The sequence below is a fragment of the Pholis gunnellus genome (genome assembly GCF_910591455.1).
Source record: "Pholis gunnellus genome assembly, chromosome: 14".
In the NCBI taxonomy this organism is placed as follows: Eukaryota; Metazoa; Chordata; class Actinopteri; order Perciformes; family Pholidae; genus Pholis; species Pholis gunnellus.
Window position 1 is genome coordinate 14,089,018 of NC_136541.1, and position 22,227 is coordinate 14,111,244.

The following is a 22,227-nucleotide window of genomic DNA, read 5'->3' on the forward strand; positions in this document are numbered from 1 at the left end:
GTTCATGCACGCACACACACACACACACACACACACACACACACACACACATGCTCAGCATGCGTTGCACACATGCAACTCAAGCACACACCTGTATGTCATTAACATTGGGCCTAAAGACTGGTTACCATGTTATCCTTTTAGGACTAAATAAATGCATAAAAATGTAGGCTACAACAGTATATTTTAATTAGGCACAGGGACAGCCAATGCATGCTTAGAGATGCATTGTTATAGACAGATGCAGTCAAATGCGTCTTTATGTTTTTCCAACAGGGTGAGGAGCATTCAGTCAACGGGAGCAGATCAACCTCATTATGACAAAACTGGTCTCATGTCACAGATTCACTCGAGAAGCTCCTACAGCACACCTGGGGAAAGACGGTGCATGTGTTTTGCCGTGGAAGTGATCATATCACAGCTCTCTGCAAAACATCAAACAATGTTTGGTTTGTTGCCTTTTAAAAAGTAGGACAAATGGCACGGAGGCAAAACAACACCGAGGTTGAACGTAAGGCACAAGACACACACCCAAAAAAAAAGAAGCTATATTTAGAGTGGAACTCCATTTTCCTAACCCCCAAGTGTGTACCCTCCTATCCACCCACTCTTTCCTGGGCTCTCTCTTCTTCTAGACGATAGCTTTGTAAATGGGTTACCCCCATGCAGCCACCCACGCATCAGGTACAGTATGAAAACCTGGGGCATCCTGTTATGACTTCTGGTTTCCTGTTTCCTGCGAAAAATAAAGCCCCCTCTCTCTCTTTCACACACATGCAAACACACTCATATACTCCACCACTTGTCACATAGAGCAGGCCTAGGATCAGCTGCTATAACAACCCATTCCAAATATATCAGTTTGAGTGTTTGCACTTATAGTCCCGGCTCAAGTATTTGGGAGTGTATTAAAAAATGTAAATATCAAACTTGTTCAGTGGCGTGCTTTCTCTTTTGGGATTATTCCCAACAAGACTCCATCTAATATCTGGTGTATTTTGACTGGGTATCACAGACATTGTTGTGGCGAGAACGCAGCCCTGGGAGAAACTGCTGCATTGTGAGAAAGCCATTATGCTATAAGGTGACAAGAGCAGCTGTTTTGCCCCATTCTTCACAACATTTAATTTGTTTTTATTCCTTGTATACACATTCTCATTTCACATGCCAAGGAGGGAGGAAGATGTACAAGTGTCAAGGGACCACTGAAACAACGATAACAGCAGTGTGTGCTCATGTGTGAACTGTAGGCGCCCGTTCTCCAGAAATATGAAAATAACACTGTTTGTGACACACAACATGCTGCCACTGCACACCCCCTGCCAAGGTACCTGAGCATCTCTCTCTCTACAGGGGTCAGCCACATCACTCTTAATGAGCAGAAATCTCTCTTCCTTCCTGTGGTGGATCTAGTCTGCCATGCCGAATGCTTAGTGACGGTGTACATGGTTAATTGTCTTGGCACAAACTCATAGCTCCGTTTCCCCCCTTTCACGCTGTGGCTCCTCTTCGTGCTCAAACAGAATTATAACGTACTCGCTCGTTACATGCGATTCTTGTTTTTTTTTTTATCAGTTTTGGCTGGGCGTTGTCGTCTTTCTTGTATTTGATGCGAGTCTAACGGCATCAATGTTCAGTATTCTCTTCTGTTGAATAGGGCCTTTACATTCTATAGACCGCTCACTATTCTTTCTTGTTTTTTGCAAGCAAAAGCACAATAGCGTCCTGTTCTTTTTCGGTTTTTAGCTCATCCTCCCCTCCCCCTTTCTTGCAGATTTGAATTCATTAGCAATCAAAGAGCCACTGACAAACGCCCAATCTTAATTACCCTCTCATTTGCATATTTGCATATTAATGACTGCAGACTTTGCTGTTTTTCTGCTGCAGTAGTCCCCCTCCCATCAACATTGCTCAGACTAGCCACCCCACACATTGCAACACCACGTCTCTCTATTAGCTCAACGCCTCACATTTTCAGCCTGAAGTTGACAAGACATTCAAGGGAAGACATTTCATTATTAGTCCAGACATGAGCCAAACAGATGAATCATTGTGCTGGTAATTTAAATGGAGGACTAATGTATTTGAGCAGGGCTTTATATCACGGTCCTGCTTTTCCTTTCAGTCAGTATACGCATGAGCTAACTTGGTTGCAGCAATGTAGGCACAATACACTACACATACAGTACCAAGTATATTTTGATATCTCTGTTTGATAGCATAGTTTTGTTAGTAATTGAACCAAAGTCCTCAGTGCATTTCATGTGAGTGCTTCCCCCTTCTGGTGAGATGAGTGCATAGTGATAGTCTGGCAAATGAAGACGTAATCTTTCAATACATGCCATTTATTGACAATTCAGACTTCATGAGGACAAAGCGTTCAATGACATTACCATAAAAAACATCTATATTGTTACTTAAAGGAGGAAGTAGACAAAGGAGAAAAATGCCCAGATTCTGCCGCAACACAGGACGCACTTCAATCAAATCCATGTCCTGTTGTTTACATTACTGCAAATACAATGCAATAATAATTTGCTTCCTCTGGGACTGCTCAGAGAGTCGTGATGCCGCTTGCTCACATGATTAAAGCAGTCTTGTTACAGCGGGTACTGTCCAGGGATGAATCTCCAGTATTTTCAAAGGCAACCTCTGCCCCAGTGTAGCTAATCTGAAGCTAAAGGTAACGCAACAAGCTGAGGATGCTTCTTAAATTTAACAACCCTGACCTACAGAGGAAGCAGAGGGTGTATTTATTGTTCTAACTTCTTTTTTGTTTTTGGCTTTGACACGAGGGTCATGCTAACATATATTAAACATTGTGTTTCACCTTTAGACATCTCAAAATGTGTAGAAATCACATCACCAAATGCAAAAAAAACATCCTAGAACTCAATCATCTCTTGCTAACACAGACACACCTGAGGTCATAACCTGACATGTATCCATAAAATAAACTTATTTTTACATTTCTAAATGTGTTTGCATAACACATATGAAAACAAATTCATATATACTTCTGCCTGTACACATGTACGGATACATAACCATGATTGTAATAACTGGGCTTTACACACTCGTGCTGTAGATACAGTGTCTTTCCTGGCTTACTTGTCGGTAGAGTTCATTAGACAGATGGAAACTTCAGAGGTTCACCTGAGAGAGGACGTGGCAAACAGGGTGTGTATGTGGGTGTTGCCTCCATGTTTTTACATGTACATACTGTGTGCATGAGTGTGTGTGTGTGTGTTCAGTCGGCAGTGCGCGTTGGACTGCTGGGTTGGTTCAGCCCCATGGTTTTGCAAAGCCACCCAGCAAAGTCTACCTCCTCCACCTCAGACCGCTTGATAAACATGTGGTTCTGCAACAAAACATACAATAAATGCAAATACCATACTGGATATTACAAACTCAATCATATAACAGTTGCCTTCACAAAATGTAACAGAGTTCAACCTCAGTTTGTGATTTAAACCTTGAATCTGTCAGATATTGCCCATTTCAAAGACAAATGTGGGAGCATAAATTCAAACATAGTATAACTGAGGACACTCACCGTCAACATCTTCAAGTCAGCCCTGTCTGCTGGATTTTTGATGAGACTGAAAATGACAGAGCAGAGAGAACTTTTCATCCATGAATAAAAAGGCAGATTATGTGCATGTGAAAAGGAGAAATGAACTGTTTTCAGGGTAAAATGTTGTCTCACCACTTTGTCACAAAGTCCTGGAAATCAGAGGTGAAGACGCCATGTGGTAGTTTGGGAGGAGGCTGAAATACACGACAAAGTTGAATGAACATGTCCACTAATTATGGAACCAGAGAACAGTTTGTAGACGTTCTTTGGAAAACTGCTAAGATTCTCACCTCATTCACTATGTAGTCTAGTAGTTCAAAGATGGCCATGGCAGGACCATGACCTGGAAAAAAGAGCCGGGATCAACTGTGTTTAATATTTCAAGTAAGACTGCTGTAAAAACACAATTTCATCAGCTTAAATTACACAGTCAAGCTTCAACAAAATCCTGTTCTACCATAATGATTGAGCACATGCAATATTGTATATATATATATATAAAATATATTGTATATTTATAATTAACTTAATAGATAATAATAATAATTGTACTTATTTTGCCATAAATCTGATTCCAATGGCATTAGCGATCACAGACTGGCCAGGTAGGTATACCTTAGTGCTAACTTTACTTCTCATGCTGCCACCTACAGCTGCATGAATGCAAAGTAACCACCTGCAATTTAAAAAAAGCCAATTTAAACGGTTGTGTGCATTGCTCACCGCCGACAGGTCTACCCGATGATCTAGGTCTGGGTGAAGTGCTGAGCGTCTCTCCCTCACTACCACCCAAGATGGGACGTCCAAATATGGCCTCCAGCTCTTTAGCATCTGGAGGAGGGATGGGGAAGCGTCCGACTGACATCTCCACAAGGGACAGCCCCATACTCCACACATCTGACTGCACAGAATAGTGGGTTCCCTGCAGTCTCTCAGGCTATACAGAAAACATGAAAAACACACATTACAACAAATAAACACTTACATTTGATCAACAACTATAGGGAACTCTTGCTCACTGCACAAGTCTTAAATTATCTTAAATAAAATGGCACATATATTGTTTATTTCTATTACAGTAAAGTGGAGGAACTAAACCGAGTTGATCCTTTCAAGGCATAATTCAGAGAAGGACCAACATACCGACATATAGGATCTTGTGCCGACAAAGGAATTGGCCATAGAGTCTATGAGCTGCCCGCTCACACCGAAGTCACACAACTTGATCTCCCCCCGCGAGTTCACGAGTATGTTTGAAGGCTTCACATCTGGGGGTAAAAAAGGTATTAAAAAAAAACATTACCTGACTGGTTATCTACAACAGAGTGCAGTGAAAAGCAAATTTCTTTACCAACCATCGTACAGACTACAACCCTAATATTAACACAAAGGTTAAGATTTAGATTTGTATTATCTTTGACATGAGACCACGTATATGAACAGGTTGATTCACGTTTTAATAAAATACAATGCACTTTGCTACTGTGTAGTAGGCTTTACTGATGAAATACAAGAATCAGTAATTAACCCCTTGAAAACAACGAGTACCTCTGTGCATGATTTGATGTTTTTCTCTTAGGTACACAAGGCCTCTCAAAACCTGTTTTGAAAAAGGGGAGAAATCACACAAGTCAATAATCATAAATAAGCTTAATGTGAAAATAACAGTTAGAAACAAGCATAAAACCCACCCCATGGTGTGTGTGTTTTTATATCACGGTCACAATTTCCTTTGAGCCCAATACAGTAAACAGAACGAGCGAGTGATAAGATTATAAAAGGTTGGAGGTTAAATAAAAGATTGTTTAAGCTTTGATGAAATTGTTTTATTCAAACAGAACAATTTAAACTAACCATTGTCTTATTAATGCCAGTAATGTAATATCACATAACCTTACAAATGTGGAAGATAACCATAGACTTACAGCAATGCTGACTTTGCCCAGAATCTCTTCAGGGATCCTCTTTGCTTCTTTCAGCACCTGGTCCAGAGATCCACCATCCTGCACAACAAAGAACACAACAGGTCGTAATACAACTCGATAAAAAGCACACCCTGTCTACAATGGTGTTCCAAAGGATCCCATCTTTCCCATTGGTGTTATGTGCACTGAGCATGTTTACTGAAAAAGCACAGGTCTTCTGTGGAACATATACAGGTCTGATACAGGAATTTTATTTCATGATTATCACAATAAATTTGGTTTACATTTTACCATAAAGATCACACACCACATAGTTTCAATTTACATGTAATCATTCTGCAGAGAAGCATACAAGTTAGGTACAATCCAACCACAGTAGGTCATGGATAATTTGAGATTAGCATTTGAACTGTTTATCGACTGACATATGTACATATAGAAGGGACATTGAGGATCTCCTATTTCTTCCTTGATTCAATGTCACAATCCTTGAAATAAGCAAAAAAAAGCAATCTAGGAGCCGAAGTCAGTTAAAGGTTTTCTGTACCTGACCTTCCGCAGACGCACATAAGATAAAAAATGTGCAAAGGGGGAAAAGAAGATAGTATCCCTTTGGGGATGAATTGATCAATACCGAAATACCCGTAAGACCTTAACCTGCTACCCACACACAGTCACTCCCTCACCATGTTCTCCATGCAGATGCTGATCTCTCCATCGCTGTAAAATGATCCATAGAAGCCCACAATGTAGGGAGAGTTACACTCATGCAGCACCTGAAGCTCTCGGATGATCTGGTTTCTGATTGCAGGTTTAATTTCAAGATGAATAAGCTGAAAAGAAAAGAGAATTTTTTTATATCGAATGTGTTTTATGACCAGTTGGTACAGGATCACGGTTTTATTACCAGGTTCAGCATGACTTTTTGTCATCACATTCACATCATTAGTATAATTTGTAGCTCACCTTTCTGGCCATGATTATTCCTGAAGATTTGTGGCGTTCCTTATTGACAACTCCTCCGTTGCCTGCACCCAGCTCACAGACACGATGGAAGTCGTCGGCTCTCAGCTCACCCACCTTGGCCTTTTGGGTAAGGAAAGCTTCCAACCTTTTCTTCTGTTGTTCATCCAGGTCCAACTCTTCCAATATTCTTTTAAGTGCCTCTAAATTGGCCCTCGGAAAAAACGACAAAAGAACAGGAATAAAGCATCTTTCACATAAACGACTGAAATATTTAGATTACACAGTATATTAGTGTGGTCAGTAGAATAACTTACTCAGACGAAACATCCGTGTTGGTGGAGCTGGATAACCCATCAGCAGCAGGAGCAATGGTTAAGGGCACTGGTCTCTTTTTAGGAGCCATGTTCACTGATGGATAAACTATGAGGTGGGCTTAAGTGGCAGTTTTCTCCAGGTTACAACTGATAATTTACTATTAAAGTAATGCGATTTGTGATTAGGATCAAATTTGACTTTCCGTGCAAACGTTTGGATAAATGGTTAAATAGCAAAACAGGTATTATCTTGCAGATGCTATCTGGACTAACTATCCTAGTTAGTGGACTGTCAGTTATTAGGTGGGACAGTTAAAGGTAAATGTGACCTAACATAAGTATTGGGCTCAACATTTTAAGCTTGGCCTCAGACTCTGCTTAAATGACCAGTCTCCGATTCAAAATACTGTAACTGACTAACAACAGTGAGGCTAACGTTGGCTACCTTCTTAGCTGGATTATAGTCACGTTAGCTAGCCAGTTGTTGTGAATGATGAGGCGTAACGGAGACGTAGCTGGTAAGCACGATGATTAGCATTATGGCCACTGCACTAAAGTGAAAAATGTGAATTTTGTAATGACTCTACGCTGAACTAGCTTCAACATAACGGAAGACAAAATATATCAAAACCACAGCCATCAGTAGCAGCGCTTCACGTTAGCTAACTTCCTTCATCTGCTAGCTAGTTAGCTGTTGCATGAGAGTAACGTTAACACATTTAAAGCTAGCTGATAGCGAGCGACTGTTTTCCTTTACGGACGTTGTGACAGTGTCGTAAACCCGCCCAGGTGTTTAAATTACAAACACCCGCCTAATGGGGCTGTAGTGTCCGTCTATTATAACCCTTGCCCCTTATTGCCTCTTACAGGTATGTGGTCGCTGCAGACAGACGGACACTGGTCCCAGTATCAGAAGCAGAGATGAGGTCCAGGGGCCGACCAGCATTCGTACGCTTGCTGGACTCTGCCTCTGATTGGCTGAGCATGATATTTATTTTAACCCTAAACCTACAACCTAACCAATCCTACAAACGATAGCAACGAGTACTAGCCAATCAGAGACCGAGGAGGGCGGGCACTTATAGATTACTGCACATGGGAGAAGTCTGCCTCCAGGGCTTTCTGCCAGGAATGTCCTTAGGTTTAGGTAACAAACGTACTGAGTCAGGTTTGGGAACATATCATGATTTGGGGTTAAAATAAACCCGTTCTGGCAAAAAGCCCTGAAGGCAACCTTCTTCCATGTGCTGGTATTTTTTGCTAACCATCCTATGAAAAACGTAGGGAAATGGGATTATGTAATGGCCTAAAACTCTTCTCACATAACAATAAAAAAGGACAACCAGAATTATGTTTAGCCATTGTTCCAAGCATGGATTATGTTATATCTTTGCAATATTTGCTGTTGGGCCCCTATTGACAACACCAACTACCTACTGCTCTGTGAATGTACCCTGTTGCAAGTCAAAACACAGTCAATGCATGACCAAATATTGAGATATATAGTTCAACCAGTGCTATTTTACCAAAATAATAATGACTGTTTCCAAGTGAAATATCATTCCAATAAGTTATGGTATTGTTATTAAACAATAGTTTTAGCACTGTGACAGCACAATATTTACCATAATAAAAAATACTTTTTGAATTAATCAAATTACTAAAACCAATTGGCATGCAGCGATTTCTTTGACTTTTTGGAGCCTTTCGGAAGTTGCCTGCTTTGAACTGCTGGTAATCCAACTGTGGACCAGCTGTGGTACAAGAATCAGGTGTGATAGCTATGAATTCTGAACACCTTGAAAGAATCCTGCTCTGCTGTCCTTGGTTATAAAATAATCTTTGCGGATAGTGTTTGCCCTCTCCAGCTGGGCGGGCAGAACTGTCATCAAATTTAAAAAAATGCACTACAGGAATTCACTACTGTTGTTGTTCTTTTGTGTGTGTGTGTCGCATAAAGGGGCAGCAACTTTATTTCGTTATACAACCATGTGTTGTAAAATAACAATAAATAAACTCTGAACCTTGATTCTTGAAGCCTGGATTTTCAAAAAGAAACTATAGTTTCAGAAAATGTAACAAAGCTACCAGCTACCTTTATGTATAAACACGGACACAAATATTATCATAATATCAAGACGACATAAATGTATTTGAAAAGACCTGAGAAGCTCGGAAGTTCCATCCCATAAACAACATTAATGTCTGCCCAACACATCAGAAAACAATGCACTGCTTTTGTGTGTATTCACTTCCCTCTTGCTGTGATTGTCGTCCAGCAGAGGGCGCTGTTGCGCATTTCTTTACAGCCTTCAGAGTTATATCTGACTGGGCTGGAGTATGGACGTATTAAAAGCCATTTAATCCCATCGGTAAAAAAAAGTTTTCAGTTATAAGGCTCTGAAAATGTTACTGATGTATCAATGCATTTCCAGCAAATATTGAAATAATAATGAGTGTAAGTGAAATATGTGCAGAGCCACATGTTAAGTACATGGTCACATGACCTGAGCTGTTTACTTCCTTGCTGCACAATGACAAGAGGAGGGCTGCATCAAAGCTCCCAAACAAAATGATACTAAATACTGTTTAAATGAAGATAGGGCAAAGATGTTTGGTACACATAATCTTTAAGGTGTCAAATGTTCATACATGCATTTGCAATTACTCAACTTTGTTCAGTGTGGCCATAGAATGAGTAAACATGTTAACGGCAACAAAAGTGACCGGCAGGATAACACAGTGCATCTCGGTATGAATACTTAAACACAAACATAGTTCTTGTTCTACCTAACTATCTACTCTGTTCTTCCTTTTACTTTGACTTTGAGTCAAGATAAGGAGGAACCAAAGGCCTCTGTCTGTCTCTCGCATACCACTTTATTACATTTCAAGAAGATTATCAGCACGTTAAACCTTGAAGCAGACGGGGTACTATAGTGCTCCTTTGTTGATCTGGGACTGACAGAACTCTTTGGTTACGCTGAAATGGATGGTGACCGAAAGCATTTGTTTATGATCTTTTATTAAAGATCTTTTCAAAACTTGCAAAATTGTAATTCTCGGGAATAAAATAGGGTATGACACAATATGAAGCCGTGACATTTCCTCTTTTAACCCTCCTTGTATCTCGGGCTCATACACATGAACAGAGGTAGGAATTTATCTCAAACATGAACTTTTTTACCTAAAAAAAAAAAAGATCAAGGCCGAGGTCTCTTTTCCAATGTAAGTCTATTGGAAAAAGTCTTTTTTGGTTCAAATGGCATCACATGATGGACCTGGAAGTTGAAATTCCACTGTTTTGGCCACTATGGAAAATTTGCTTCAGAGCCCCGCGCTCTTCCTGGGGGTTTGGACTGGAGCTGTGTCCTTTAAGATACAAAGAGAAATAGAGTTAGATGAAATAGATAACTGCTGAAATGCACATTATCACAAACTAAGACATAAAACTCAGTTTACTATAAAACATTTTTGCTCCATTGTGTATACATATTTCTGACAAATGCTCCTCATTTGAAATCATCACTATCTCTAACACTGAAAATGTAGCTCCAAGCCTGCTCTTTTCAGTTATAGCAGTTATAAAGTCATGCAAAATCTTACTTAGGTCACAAGATTTAATTGTGTCAGTTTTATAGAATTGGTGTCTGGTAGGTCTGTTAATCATTATTCACACACACACACACACACACACACACACACACACACACACACACACACACACACACACACACACACACACACACACCCACACACAGCCATATGTCCTCTAATGGGTTTAGCCTGGCTGATGAGGTCAGGAAGTTTGCTGTTTCTGGTGTCTGGCAGCAACATGCTAACAGCAGCAGCCATGATGGTGATTGTGCCAAAAACAATGTATGGCAGGATCTTGCTGTACACACCTGCAGACAGAATAAATAGCGCTTGAATTAGAATTGCCACTGATCTGTTTATTTCCATGGGTTACAGTCATAGGCCTTTTCACACCATTACGGTACTGGGACTCTTATGCTTTTACTACTGTGACAGGCCAAAATGTCTGCTGCAAAAAAAGGCCTAAAACAAAGAAACTCAACTTGTCACAAGCAGGGGTAATGCATAGCATATGAATTGCTGCATTGGAACAGAACCATCATTGATATCATTAGCTTCACTTGACCGACCTGCTCATCAAGCAAACACATCAAGCAAACACATCAAGCAAACACATCAAGCAACTGTAAAATGTGGGAGAGCTTTATGTCTTTTAACTGTAAAGTATAAGTTACTACTTTCCTCAGTGTTGTTACTGACTGACTTTAGAATCACTTGGTAATATTAAGCCTATCCTCGATGAGAAGGTCAATGTTGGCATGACACACGTCTCATATGGAGCTAACCTATCCAAAATGTCACCAGACGCCTAACCCTGTGGTGCTTTTAATGTTGTGAACAAAATCCTAAAAATTAGTCTTGAAGTATCAAATATAATCACATTTTTATACAAAACAATTCTATGCACATATAATGTTAGTTATTTAAAAAATGTGACATTGCAACAAAGACATTTTAGGGGAGGTTACGTTTTCCACCAATAGCGGCCGATACTCCTCATTCCCTTTAGATTTTTTTGGGTTATGTGTAATTTAAAGGGGCACTCCACCTCACTGATTTTAGATATTGGCATGTGAAGTTTGAAAGTCTCTTGTGAGTCTCGAAACCTTGTGAAAGAAGAATAAATTGCTTGAGTAAAGTGAAATAAATTATGTTCACTCAGGTGTATTAATATCATCGACAGTGAGTCATTCCAATCTCTCTCTCAGAGTACTGTAGTTTCAACAGTGTGCACAAATACAACAGCAACAAGAACAACAGAAAGACTCCAAAAACACTTACCCATGTAGATCACATAGGGACACATGATGGTGCCTATGCGTGCAGCTGTGGAGGCGATGCCTAAGCCCATGTTCCTGACCACCGTGGGGAACAGCTCAGAGAAAAACACAAAGATCATGCTGTAAGCAGCAGACACACCAGCCTTTCCCACAAAGGCTAACACCTGGAGCATGACATGCATGTCTGAGAAAAACAAACACAAGATCATTAGACAAGGCCTATACAATCTCACACGTGCATAGTGTCTTCTGGTACTTTCAGGGATGCCGGATTCAGTCAATATTGCATTGAGAAACAGACCTTCAGGCACCAGCTTGATGATGAGAAGCATGATGCCACAGAACATCAAAGTGGAGAAGAGGATTGTAGGTCGGGACACCCGGTTAACTAGCGCCCAAGTGGCTCCATACGCCACAATGTCAATGGCTGCTGAAATGAAGCAGTTGAGGTAGACATCTCCATTCAGGTTACTGGTATTGAGAGAGAGACCATAGAAGACCATGGAAGTGGACATCCTGCAGAAATACAAAATCAAGACTGGATAAAGGCAGAAGGCAGTGTGTTTGAATAATACATTGACGGTGCCATATGGTGCTCTATAGCTCAGATTGAGACCAAATTGCTTTGAAGAAGCTACAGTTTATTTTAGTTTTAATTTAACTATTTAAAAGGCAATTTCAATTTATTTTCCTTGATTTGTTTTTGTTATCAACAAACAAAAAGTTGGAACATGATTTGGAACCTGCTGTTATTCTCAAATCACTAACAACTAAATCTAAATTATTAATATTTTCTGATACAATTAAAAAATAATCACAGAAAAACCCTTTAGCGTTAAGACAAACTTTTAAATGTGAAAGTGTGGATTTCACAGTCAGAAATTTATAATAATTTATATTGTGCCTTATGTAATTAAGGTAGTAATAACGTTTTCTTAACTCTCCAGTCGAACACATTCTAACTGTTACTGATCTTGTTCATCTTTTTTCTAAACTACACTTGTTTGCAATATATTTTCAGGGCCTCCATTTAATATTTGTTTATCTATTTCAAGTTCAGGGTGGCAGTCTGGCAATCAGAGTTATTTGTATTTATTTGTCAAACATAACTGTAAATTTAGCCAGCCTGCTTGGCCTGCTGCCACTGCAACCCGACCCCGGAGGAAAATGGATGGATGGATGGGACTGTAAATTTAAGGAATTACTTTGGTATAGAATAAAGTGTACGCACAATCATGTTCAGAAAAGTTACGAACAAAGAAGTCATGTTACCATATGAAAACACTCAGAATTGTAATATTCCTTATGTTAGGGGTGCGTATCAGGTCCATATAAGTGTATGTCTGCTCCTCTTCACCTTTATTTTGCTGAAATAGACATATGAAAAGAAACAGAACGGTCACATTGCATTCAGTGAAATGTAATTCTAGTCAAAAATGCCACCTGACTCACAGTTTTGGCTATATTTCATACTACACAATAGGTTCCACAGCATGAGGAGTAAAAATGGAGTAAATACCATTAGTTCCAAGCACTCTTCAGCCCTGAATATGACCTCAGGAGCAGGGACTCTGTTCCTTTTGGCCAAAACGCGTATGACAAGCTCAGCCTCCTCCACACGACCTTTCTGCAACAGCCAACGGGGAGACTCAGGAATCAACCTTAGCAGAGATAGAAGAACAGAATTTTATTGATCTTTGGCAGTTGTTTAAAAGAATGAAACACTTCAAGAGGTGTATTTGTACTTGGTAAGGCATGGACTATATGTCACAGAGAACATGAGAGTGTGCTCATAGTTTTATGATGACAGAGAGGAAGCAAAAACAGTCCACCATGCAGGAAGTTGAAACATCACTTTTGAATTGATTCTGACTGACCTTTGGTTTGGATAAACTATCATGTGTTTGCAAATAGTGGTGATGGTAGACCATTATTTTGAATAATTTGGATCTATTAAATTAGATGTATTACTTTATTTCCCCTTTTCAATACGTCCAAGGTTGATTCTGTGTTTTTTATTCTTCTTTTATGACGTTTTAGGATAATCCAAAAAAGTTACAAGCGGTACAACAATCATTGGCATCGGGACCACTCCGACATTATGTTATGAGACACAAGGGGAATTTAAATCCCAGTCCTTACATAGAACATACCATTGACCAATTATATTCAGCCAACATTCATCAGACTTACCACCATGCTGGAATGACTAGGAAGCCAGGGATGGCAGTAGCAACCAGCAGCATTCTCCAGCCTCGTATGAAGTAGGCAAGGAGTGGCAACAAGGCATATCCAACACCAAAACCTATACAGTGGCCCAACAGAGCAAAGCTCATCCTGGCAGTCTGGCTCAGCGTCTCAGACCCTAACCAAGAAGAGGATTTGGAGCATGGTGTTAATATGAGACAGTACAGTATCTTTGATATCAAATGAACACAACAACAATGTGAAAACTATCTGCAGCCCTTTTGAGTTCATTGCTTCCTTCAACTGCCTGAGCACAAGGCAATGACCTAGTACAGCTTGCATCATAGGAAAACTACAAGCACACAAGTAAGCTGCGCTTTGTCACAGGAAGATATTGGAGAAGAGCTAAAGACATGGACTCTTTTGAGACCAATAGGAGTGCATGTGCTGCCTCACCCAGTACTAATGAGACAACGTAATTGGAGTAGCCAAGTCCTCTCAGAGCGTTGAGGATACAGAACATGACCCAACTGACGGAGGTGGCCTGGATCAAGGGAGTGACTGTTAGTAAGGCCATGGTGAAAAAAAACACCGGCCTCCTGCCAAACCTGTAAGACAATGCACAGGAACATGAAATTAACAGGGCACGTGTAATCTGTGAGTGTACACCATTACACACATTTATTTTTTTTTGCTGCTAGCACCGCAGACATCAGTGAAAACTATTAGGCAGTAAAACAACAAATCTAAAATTGTATTTTCATTATTAGAGCTAAATAATTAGTCAATCAATCAGTTAGATACAAACATGTACTAAAACATGCAAACTGAAGATATTATCAATTAATTAACTGATCGTCAGATCGTCAGATTTATATATATTTACATATATACAATTTGAACATTTAAGTTAACCGAGACCATGAAAAAACAAATCTATTACGTTCTAAAATAACATAAAATTGCATTTAAAAGTTATTTCCAATTACGCAGTTATGCAATCAATCAGAAATAGTACAACAATCTACTGTATATTTAAGAATCATTTGAGTTTAGATAAAAATTCACTTTGATTGTGAGTTTTAAGTTGGCAAGATTCACTGACTGGTTCGAGATATTTGTTCAAAATAATGTTAATCTGTCTCATTTCATGCAATATCATATCTGTATCTGCTTTCCTTTGACTTTAATATTATTGTTTGTTTGTCCAGCTAACAGACTAATGTTGCAGTTGAGGATGACCATAGGTGTTGAAATCAAAAAGGGCAAGTTCAATTTATTATTTAGACAATACTGTTAAGATTGTGGTTGGATTACTGCCCCATGTGGCCAGCCATAGCATTACATTGTTACTAAATGGGCACTGTTGATGGCGTATAGTTAAATAAATATTTTAAATAAACCTGGGACCGGAATAATCATTACAGAAAATTAGCAGTGTTTGTGATAATGATATGTATTGTATAGCCTTAAGTATGGCTGAAGAAGAGATGCCTGGACACGAAAAGGTTCAAATGGAGCGCAGAAGGCGCGAGCGAAGGGCCGATCACACCGAGACGCGTCGCTAGAAACGCGTCTTCTGCAAAACCATTATTTGCCTATGTGTTATGGTGCACCTGGTTCGCGCGCTTCTCCTGGGCTGCACCGCGTTTTCCAGGCGGTTTTGGACGCGCATAAAAGTATAAATATGTTCAACTGTTCAGCTCCAGGCGCATAGTCGCACCACTCGTCAATGTCACAATTGACCGAGGCAGCCAATCAAATCAAGCAAGAGGCGGGCTTTATACTTTATCACCGACTTCCCGTTTTTGTGCCGCTAGATGTGGTAGGAACGGACATAATAATTAAAATGAACTGTATAATTCCCCCCTCACCCCATTCAACAACGGGACAACATCTAGCCTACAGCTTAATGTCTGCACTGAATCATTTCCCCCCGTTATTTACATTTGATCGCCTGGTTGCGCACGCAACCCCGCTCAACTGGCCCGACTCGCTATACATCCTGCGACTTACCTTTGAACCGAATAAAAAGGTGTGGTGTGGGATGAATACTTTACAGCTCAACCTAAACACAAACTTGTTGGTGTTGGTATTATTCGGTGGAAGGGTTTTTGTTCCACGCTGTGTTGTGCTGGAGCAGTAGACTGAGAACAACACTGACATTCATCTTTTTCTCTCCATCCAATTTGCGTGTGAACAAGATGATTGGCTGGTGTGTATTTTAGTGAAATGTTGGTAATTATGCTTTTAGTCTTTAAAGGGATCATAAAGGCACTGCCCAATCTATTCAGTCAGACAAGCACTCACTGAAGGTTTTTGTTTGGCTGTTAAAGTGTGACCCTGGCGTTCCTCGTCTCTTATTTAAATGGTAAATGTCAAACTTATTTTTGGAGGTTATTTATGTCCATCCAATCGTAATTGTGCTGTCTGTTAAGGAACCATGCAGTGCTTAGTCAGTGTGGACGAAGATCTTAACAAAAAGATATGCATGAGAAAGAATGATTTTTAAATAAAAGTTAGAAAAATAAATAGATAAAACAGACAAACAGAAACTGGAACAGGCAGCACCAAAATGATAGCTGCTCTTTTAGGATGAGCTACAAGAGGAACAAAAGTAAGTTATATGTATCCTTTGGAAAGGATCTGTCAAAATGGACTATTACATGTGTTTGAAATAGTCTTTTTTTCATAAATGATTGATCAACTTCATGTACTGCAACTTGTTATTGTTATTGTTATTATTATTATTATTATTATTAATAATAATCATTATTCACAAAGAGCATACTTGCCGATCTGAGAGGTCACCACTGATAAAGGATCCAATCAAGACTCCTACAAAGAACAAGGAGGTGGAAAAGGGGACCTTCCATGCATCGTCACACACCAGATCCCACTGGAAGTAACAGAGAGAGAACAGTTGCAGCAAGACACACATTGGAGGATCCTGACATTGAAGTCAAATGTCATCTAAAATAATCTAAAGTTTAAAAAAAGTTAAAGGAAGAGAACAGTCATCTTCATGAACAAAGGATTTAGGCCTATACGTCCAATTATTTTTAGCTTAATCCTTATTCTACAAATATACCTCAGACACAATAGTGGCGGTGTATCTCTCAGTGCTAAAGGTCCATCCATCCAGACATTGCTCCGTGTCATTGCTGGGTCTCGCTGTATCGGTCCAGTTTCCGTTCAGTTTGTACCGGGAACAGCCGTCCGGTCCGATCCAGCTGCTCTGCTCTCGGAAGGGAACCTCCACATCCGTGCGCGTGGAGGTGTTCGATGCTTTGCAGTGGTACTCTGGTGTGTCCGAAACGAAAACCACGAGCATTCCCGTGTATCCGCATACGATTGCACTTAAACTGAGCAGAGTAATTATTAGAATTTGAGAGATGCCATAGACGCCCAAGAAAGATGTAATTTCATCGAAGTCCTTTCCACACGACATGACTAGATAGTGCTAAAGTCCGATGTGACATCTCAGAGTGTTACATTTTATCGCGTATAGTATATAAAAAAGCTTCCTTGAAGTTAGAGTGGCAGCAAAGAAATCTGCTCTGTGTCTGCAGAACAGGTCTTTCGTGTTCCTTATACCGTGCCTCTTATTTAGAATGTTAGTTTTGTTTGTATAGAGACTTTGGTAGTTTGGCAGTTTGCCCAACCCTGCAGTAGTGCATGCTGGGATACGGCTTATTGTCTGGATGTATTTGGTGAGCCAAAAGGTTGCAGGCAGTGTTATGAAAGTCTGCAATAATGCAATTAAAAAGCTGTCAGAACACTATACTGACAAATGTGTCTTCAGTGAGTGTTAGCAATGTGTAAACGTGTACTCTCATTCTGGCAGTATTTACACATGTCCCTACCTGTAAATCTTTACATTTTAGGCTTAAGACTTGGTTTAATGTTAAGATTTGGGTTATGGTTGGCGTTAGGTTATGCACGCAGTGATTATGGATAAAGGTGAATCTCCAGTGAAAAGAGAGTGCAGAGACCAAACAAGTTTGTTTTTGAGACTAGAAGAGAAACGCCTACAGCTTCTTTCTGTCTACTTCACAGTTAAAGTCTTGAAAGCCAGTAAATTGGTCTTGAGTTAAGATTATTTTGTCAAATGTCCAATGATGAGGTAGGGAATGCATCAGATGAAATGCACAGGCAGTGAGACATTATTTAACCCTACAGGTACATATGTCCCCAATGTGGCAATCAGCTAAATCTCTAGAAGAGCAATTTGTTTGCAAGATAAAACAGGCAGAGGACATAACATCTGTGAGAATAAATGAATAGTATTGTTATATTTATACCCGTAGCACCAAGAGTAAACAGAAACAGCCATTAAAACACCACAGTAGTTGTGTGTACAACCACCACAAGATGGTGCAACAATGCATGAAATAGTCAGTGGTCCTGCTTCTGCCCAGATATTTGTTTTCACAGGAATGAGGTCGGCTGCTGTGCCTTACATTTCAAGGTTGTGAATAAAGCAGTGGTGGAATAAGTATTCAGAAACTTCACTTACAGGTACAAATCAATACCAAGATGTAAAAATAATCATCATGTAGAACCACCATCCAATATAAAAGGGCAGACACTTTAAAACTTTAAAGAAAAGGGATGTTGAAGAACCAGGTCGATAAGCAGAAGTAGAGCAAAAATACTGAAAGAAAGGACAAAAATGAAATGTGGTTATTTTAATAACGCTGAATTTAACTGAAGAAAAAGTCCACCAAAGAAATTGGAACCTACACCTGCCCGGGTAAATGTAGGGTGAGATAAACCGAGCCAGCGCCCAAATTCACACAGAATAATGGACACACCGTTAATACAAGATCTCTAAGTTACTGCTGACATCACAATCTATCTATGGACACTCATTACAATGAGCAAACCAAACATAACAGAATATAATTACTTGCAGATCTATCTACCTGTACCTACATAATGAGGCATATCTGCCCTTGATTGAGCTGCTGAGCAGCTGATCTACCACAACATACCAGGCAGAAAAACAGAAATCTAACGAACCCGTAAAACAAACAAACTACATTTTGGGGAATAGGGCCTGGTGAAAAGGGAGAATGGCAACCTTTTCGCAATCAACAGTATTCTTTGACAGCTCTAGCTGTGAGATGAATATATAGAGTAAAATATAACATTTCCTTTTGAAATGTAGTGAAGTAAAAGTGGAAAGCAGCATACATTGGGAGTATTCAAGTAAAGCATAATTATCGCAAAAGTGTACTAAAGTGCAGTATAAGAGTAAATAATTACATTCCACCACTAAATAAAAAGGTGTTTTATTTATAAAACAGATGGAACAAAGCACCATTAAAAGACTGACCTGAATGTTAATAATTACATTTCATCAAACCTTGGAGTCAAACACTAGAGTGCAGCATCTTGATATCTAGTTTTATTAACTTTTTGATTTTCTGCATGTCATCAAATAAGTAATCAAATTAGTGAAGCACTTCTGATAAATGAACTGAGTTCATTTGCATGTGTTAGAAGCCTTTGATGCAGTTTGCATGAAATCATATTGGGATGGTTACTGAACCTGACAGCCACACCTCTTCCCCCGCTTGCCACCGAATGCCGCTTAAACAAGTGGAGTAACACCGCATCACCGCTCGGCCCATCCACATTGACCCCTCTCCTCCTGATTGCCACACCTCGCCATTCTTCGGCCAGTGCTGTTACCATAGCAACGCCTCTCTCTCTGGCCGTGCCCTCTGACCCCCGGAGAGGAGACCTTTGGCCTGAGGGTCATCAAACGGGGTCATGGGGTCAGCTCTGGCTCGAGGACAGTAAAAGCACTTCAATGATTGGCTATCATTTGCCCTTTCTATACCCTCATCTATGTAATTGGCATATTGACAAACTGGCCCTTTGCACATTGTTAGCACCTTATCCAGTTTACATAGGATGGTGTGTGGAGGGCGGGGACATTTATGTGCATAGTCATTTTTTGTTTGCCTCTTCTTCTCTTGCTTCTCTCTTGCTAACGCTTTCTGAGTCATGGAGAAAGCAAATCAACCGATGAAGGACTTCGGTGGACGTTGTGAAACTGGTGGATGTCTGCTGGGCAACCAGAGAAGGCTAGCTGTATAGGGTGGATGATAGGGAAACCCCTCCATCCATTTGGCATGGCCACATCCCAGCCCTCTTTTCTTCCCCTCTCCCGCCTGATGATCTATGCCTGCAGGCCCATCACTTGTCAATATCTCTACATTAATTTGAGAGACTGAGACACTGGGGGGTGGGGGAGGGGCTCTCTGAGCAGGTAGTGGGAGGCATGGAGGGGGAGTGGCACACAGGAGGCAAGGACATAGGAAGGAGAGAGCCAGGCAGAGGAGGAGAAATGAGAGGAAAATGAGGAAATGGAAGCGGGTTGAATAATGGGAGAGCCGAGCGTGGGTGAGAAGGAGATGACCGGACAAAGAGGCTGTGTTTTGTCCATTAACCATTCTTTTACATGGCTTCCCTCAAATATCAAAAGCCCTCTCCATTTGTCCAAATCAGCAGGATCCGTAATGATAATGGTTGTTTGAGAGCTGAGCCCCAATGCCAGGAGAATCCATCACTCTCCGCCATCAAATCTCCAACGCCTCTGCGAAGAGAAAGCGGAGCACAGCGGTGATACACGAGAAGAAAAGGGACGTGTTTTCATTTCGATGGAGAAATATCACATACCTGCACTGACAACCTGACTCCACTTTGGGTGCTTTAACCCAACCCGCTGTAGTGAAAGACTTCCGGTATGTGGGAGCTGACAATAAAAATGATGGCTTGTTCAATAACCATCCTCTCCTCTATTACTCTGACATACGTCCTCGGGGCTCTGTGGTATTTTCAAGGACCAAAAGTGAGCTTTCACCTCTCACCCCTCAACTCTGACCCCAGCCTGCATGGTCCAGATTACACCAGGGAGCGACAAACCTTGTAACATCATGACCTCTTTACTGGTGACACACATACAAAGACACCTGCACAGAAATATACACACACAGTGTCATCTTTCTGTGTCAACTGATTTAATTAGCTTGTTGTGATAGCTGTTTGTTTTTTTAAAGAATGATCTCTCAGTATTCATTTTTCAGACTCCAATATCCGTTGAGCTCGGCTGCGAGGAGGCCTGAGGGACCGGGTGGTTAACAGCCATGTTTGTCATCATCTGATTATTTGTACAAGATCTTGCATCATCTTGCTGTTTAATGCTCTGAACAGAGAATATGCACTGACACATTCTTGGATGCAACACATTTGTATTTTTGCAGCCCAAAGTCTGCACAAAGAAAAGTAAGTGGAGTTTGGCAGCTTTCTTTCTTTTCTGCTTTTGTTTGCATTCAAATTTGTCACCCGTTTCTAATAGACTTATTGCAGAGCATTTAAAAAGGCTTCAGGGTGAGTATCGAGTGAGACTTGCTTCAGTGAATATTTCTGCCTAGAGGAATTCTTTGAAGTAATGGTCTGCTAAGTAACTTCACTGCATTGAGCTCAATAGTTCCTCCACACTACTTACAGAAATGATTTTTCTTTTGCATGCAGCCATATCAACAAATCGTCTGTACCATGCTAATTTGAAAGTGGGAAAAGTATTCGTAAAACATTTAGAAAATGCACCAGCATGTGTGTGTGTTTGTGTGTGTGTGTGTGTGTGTGTGTGTGTGTGTGTGTGTGTGTGCAGCAGGAAGGATTTCCAGATTGTCCAGCTCTCCTGCAATCTAATGGGTTATTTGTCATCTGCAGAGTAAAGGATTTTTAAAAGTCAAGTCAGGACCGACTCCCTCCCTATCCTTTCTCTCGCCCTCTCACCCTCCTTCTCTTTCCCACTACCCCCCTGACACTCGCAATGGGAGATCGATAGGTTATTGATCAACTCTCTCTATCGCCAACCCACCAGACTAATCACCTTAACACCAGCCCGACTCTCTCCCTTCCTCTCTCTCTCTCTCTTCCCTTCTTCTTCTCCTTCTTCTTCTTCTTCTTCTTCTTCTTCTTCCCTGTTGCTCTCAGCTTCCGTCCCTCGCTCTGTTGCTCTGTGTCACACTCATTCGCAGAGTAAACGCCATTTTTTCCCGCATTTGGAGCTCGAAGCCTGCTTCATGAGCGTTTCGAATGTTTGAATTCTCCCAATATTAAATGCCCTTCCTTGTTTCTCCAAGTTGCCAATAATCGGCTAAAGAGAATCTATGTGGCCGTGCTTTAGATAAAACAAGAACGTTTACTTTGGCAAGTGCTCTTCATCCATCTCTCATTTCTCTCCTCCGCTCCCTGCCTCCATCTCTCTCTGTCTGTCTTTGTTTGAGGGCAAAATCGATGGAGTGTATGAAACCAGCATATTTCTCTGCCTCCTGCTGTAAGAGACCTGAAGGAAACAA

At 40.5% G+C, this 22,227-nt stretch overlaps 2 protein-coding genes across 6 annotated transcripts; both read right to left on the reverse strand.

Moving 5' to 3' along the window:
• Positions 1-2,330: 2,330 nt before the first annotated feature.
• Positions 2,331-7,650, reverse strand: LOC306706452 (dual specificity mitogen-activated protein kinase kinase 2-like). 2 transcript variants are annotated; one of them, XM_079173540.1, is made up of 11 exons: positions 6,783-7,650; positions 6,469-6,679; positions 6,189-6,335; positions 5,503-5,580; positions 5,126-5,177; positions 4,721-4,845; positions 4,301-4,514; positions 3,868-3,920; positions 3,710-3,771; positions 3,557-3,602; positions 2,331-3,361 (listed from the first exon to the last, which is right to left on the reverse strand). In XM_079173540.1, exons 1-11 carry the CDS (start codon positions 6,869-6,871, stop codon positions 3,251-3,253), a joined length of 1,188 nt encoding a protein of 395 aa, XP_079029666.1. In that variant the 5' UTR covers positions 6,872-7,650; the 3' UTR covers positions 2,331-3,250. The 2 variants fall into 2 exon arrangements, with proteins under 2 accessions (XP_079029666.1, XP_079029667.1); XM_079173541.1 differs by having other exon boundaries at positions 6,469-6,668; positions 6,783-6,895.
• A 1,378-nt stretch (positions 7,651-9,028) lies between these two features.
• LOC306706772 (solute carrier family 22 member 21-like) lies at positions 9,029-17,442 on the reverse strand. 4 transcript variants are annotated; one of them, XM_079173971.1, is made up of 9 exons: positions 16,938-17,442; positions 16,642-16,745; positions 14,303-14,454; positions 13,853-14,024; positions 13,179-13,320; positions 12,932-13,026; positions 11,961-12,175; positions 11,661-11,843; positions 9,029-10,687 (listed from the first exon to the last, which is right to left on the reverse strand). In XM_079173971.1, exons 1-9 carry the CDS (start codon positions 17,295-17,297, stop codon positions 10,452-10,454), a joined length of 1,659 nt encoding a protein of 552 aa, XP_079030097.1. In that variant the 5' UTR covers positions 17,298-17,442; the 3' UTR covers positions 9,029-10,451. The 4 variants fall into 4 exon arrangements, with proteins under 4 accessions (XP_079030097.1, XP_079030096.1, XP_079030098.1 ...); XM_079173970.1 differs by having other exon boundaries at positions 9,029-10,154; positions 10,534-10,687; positions 11,661-12,175; XM_079173972.1 differs by having other exon boundaries at positions 9,029-10,154; positions 11,661-12,175.
• Between the last annotated feature and the right edge of the window lie 4,785 nt (positions 17,443-22,227).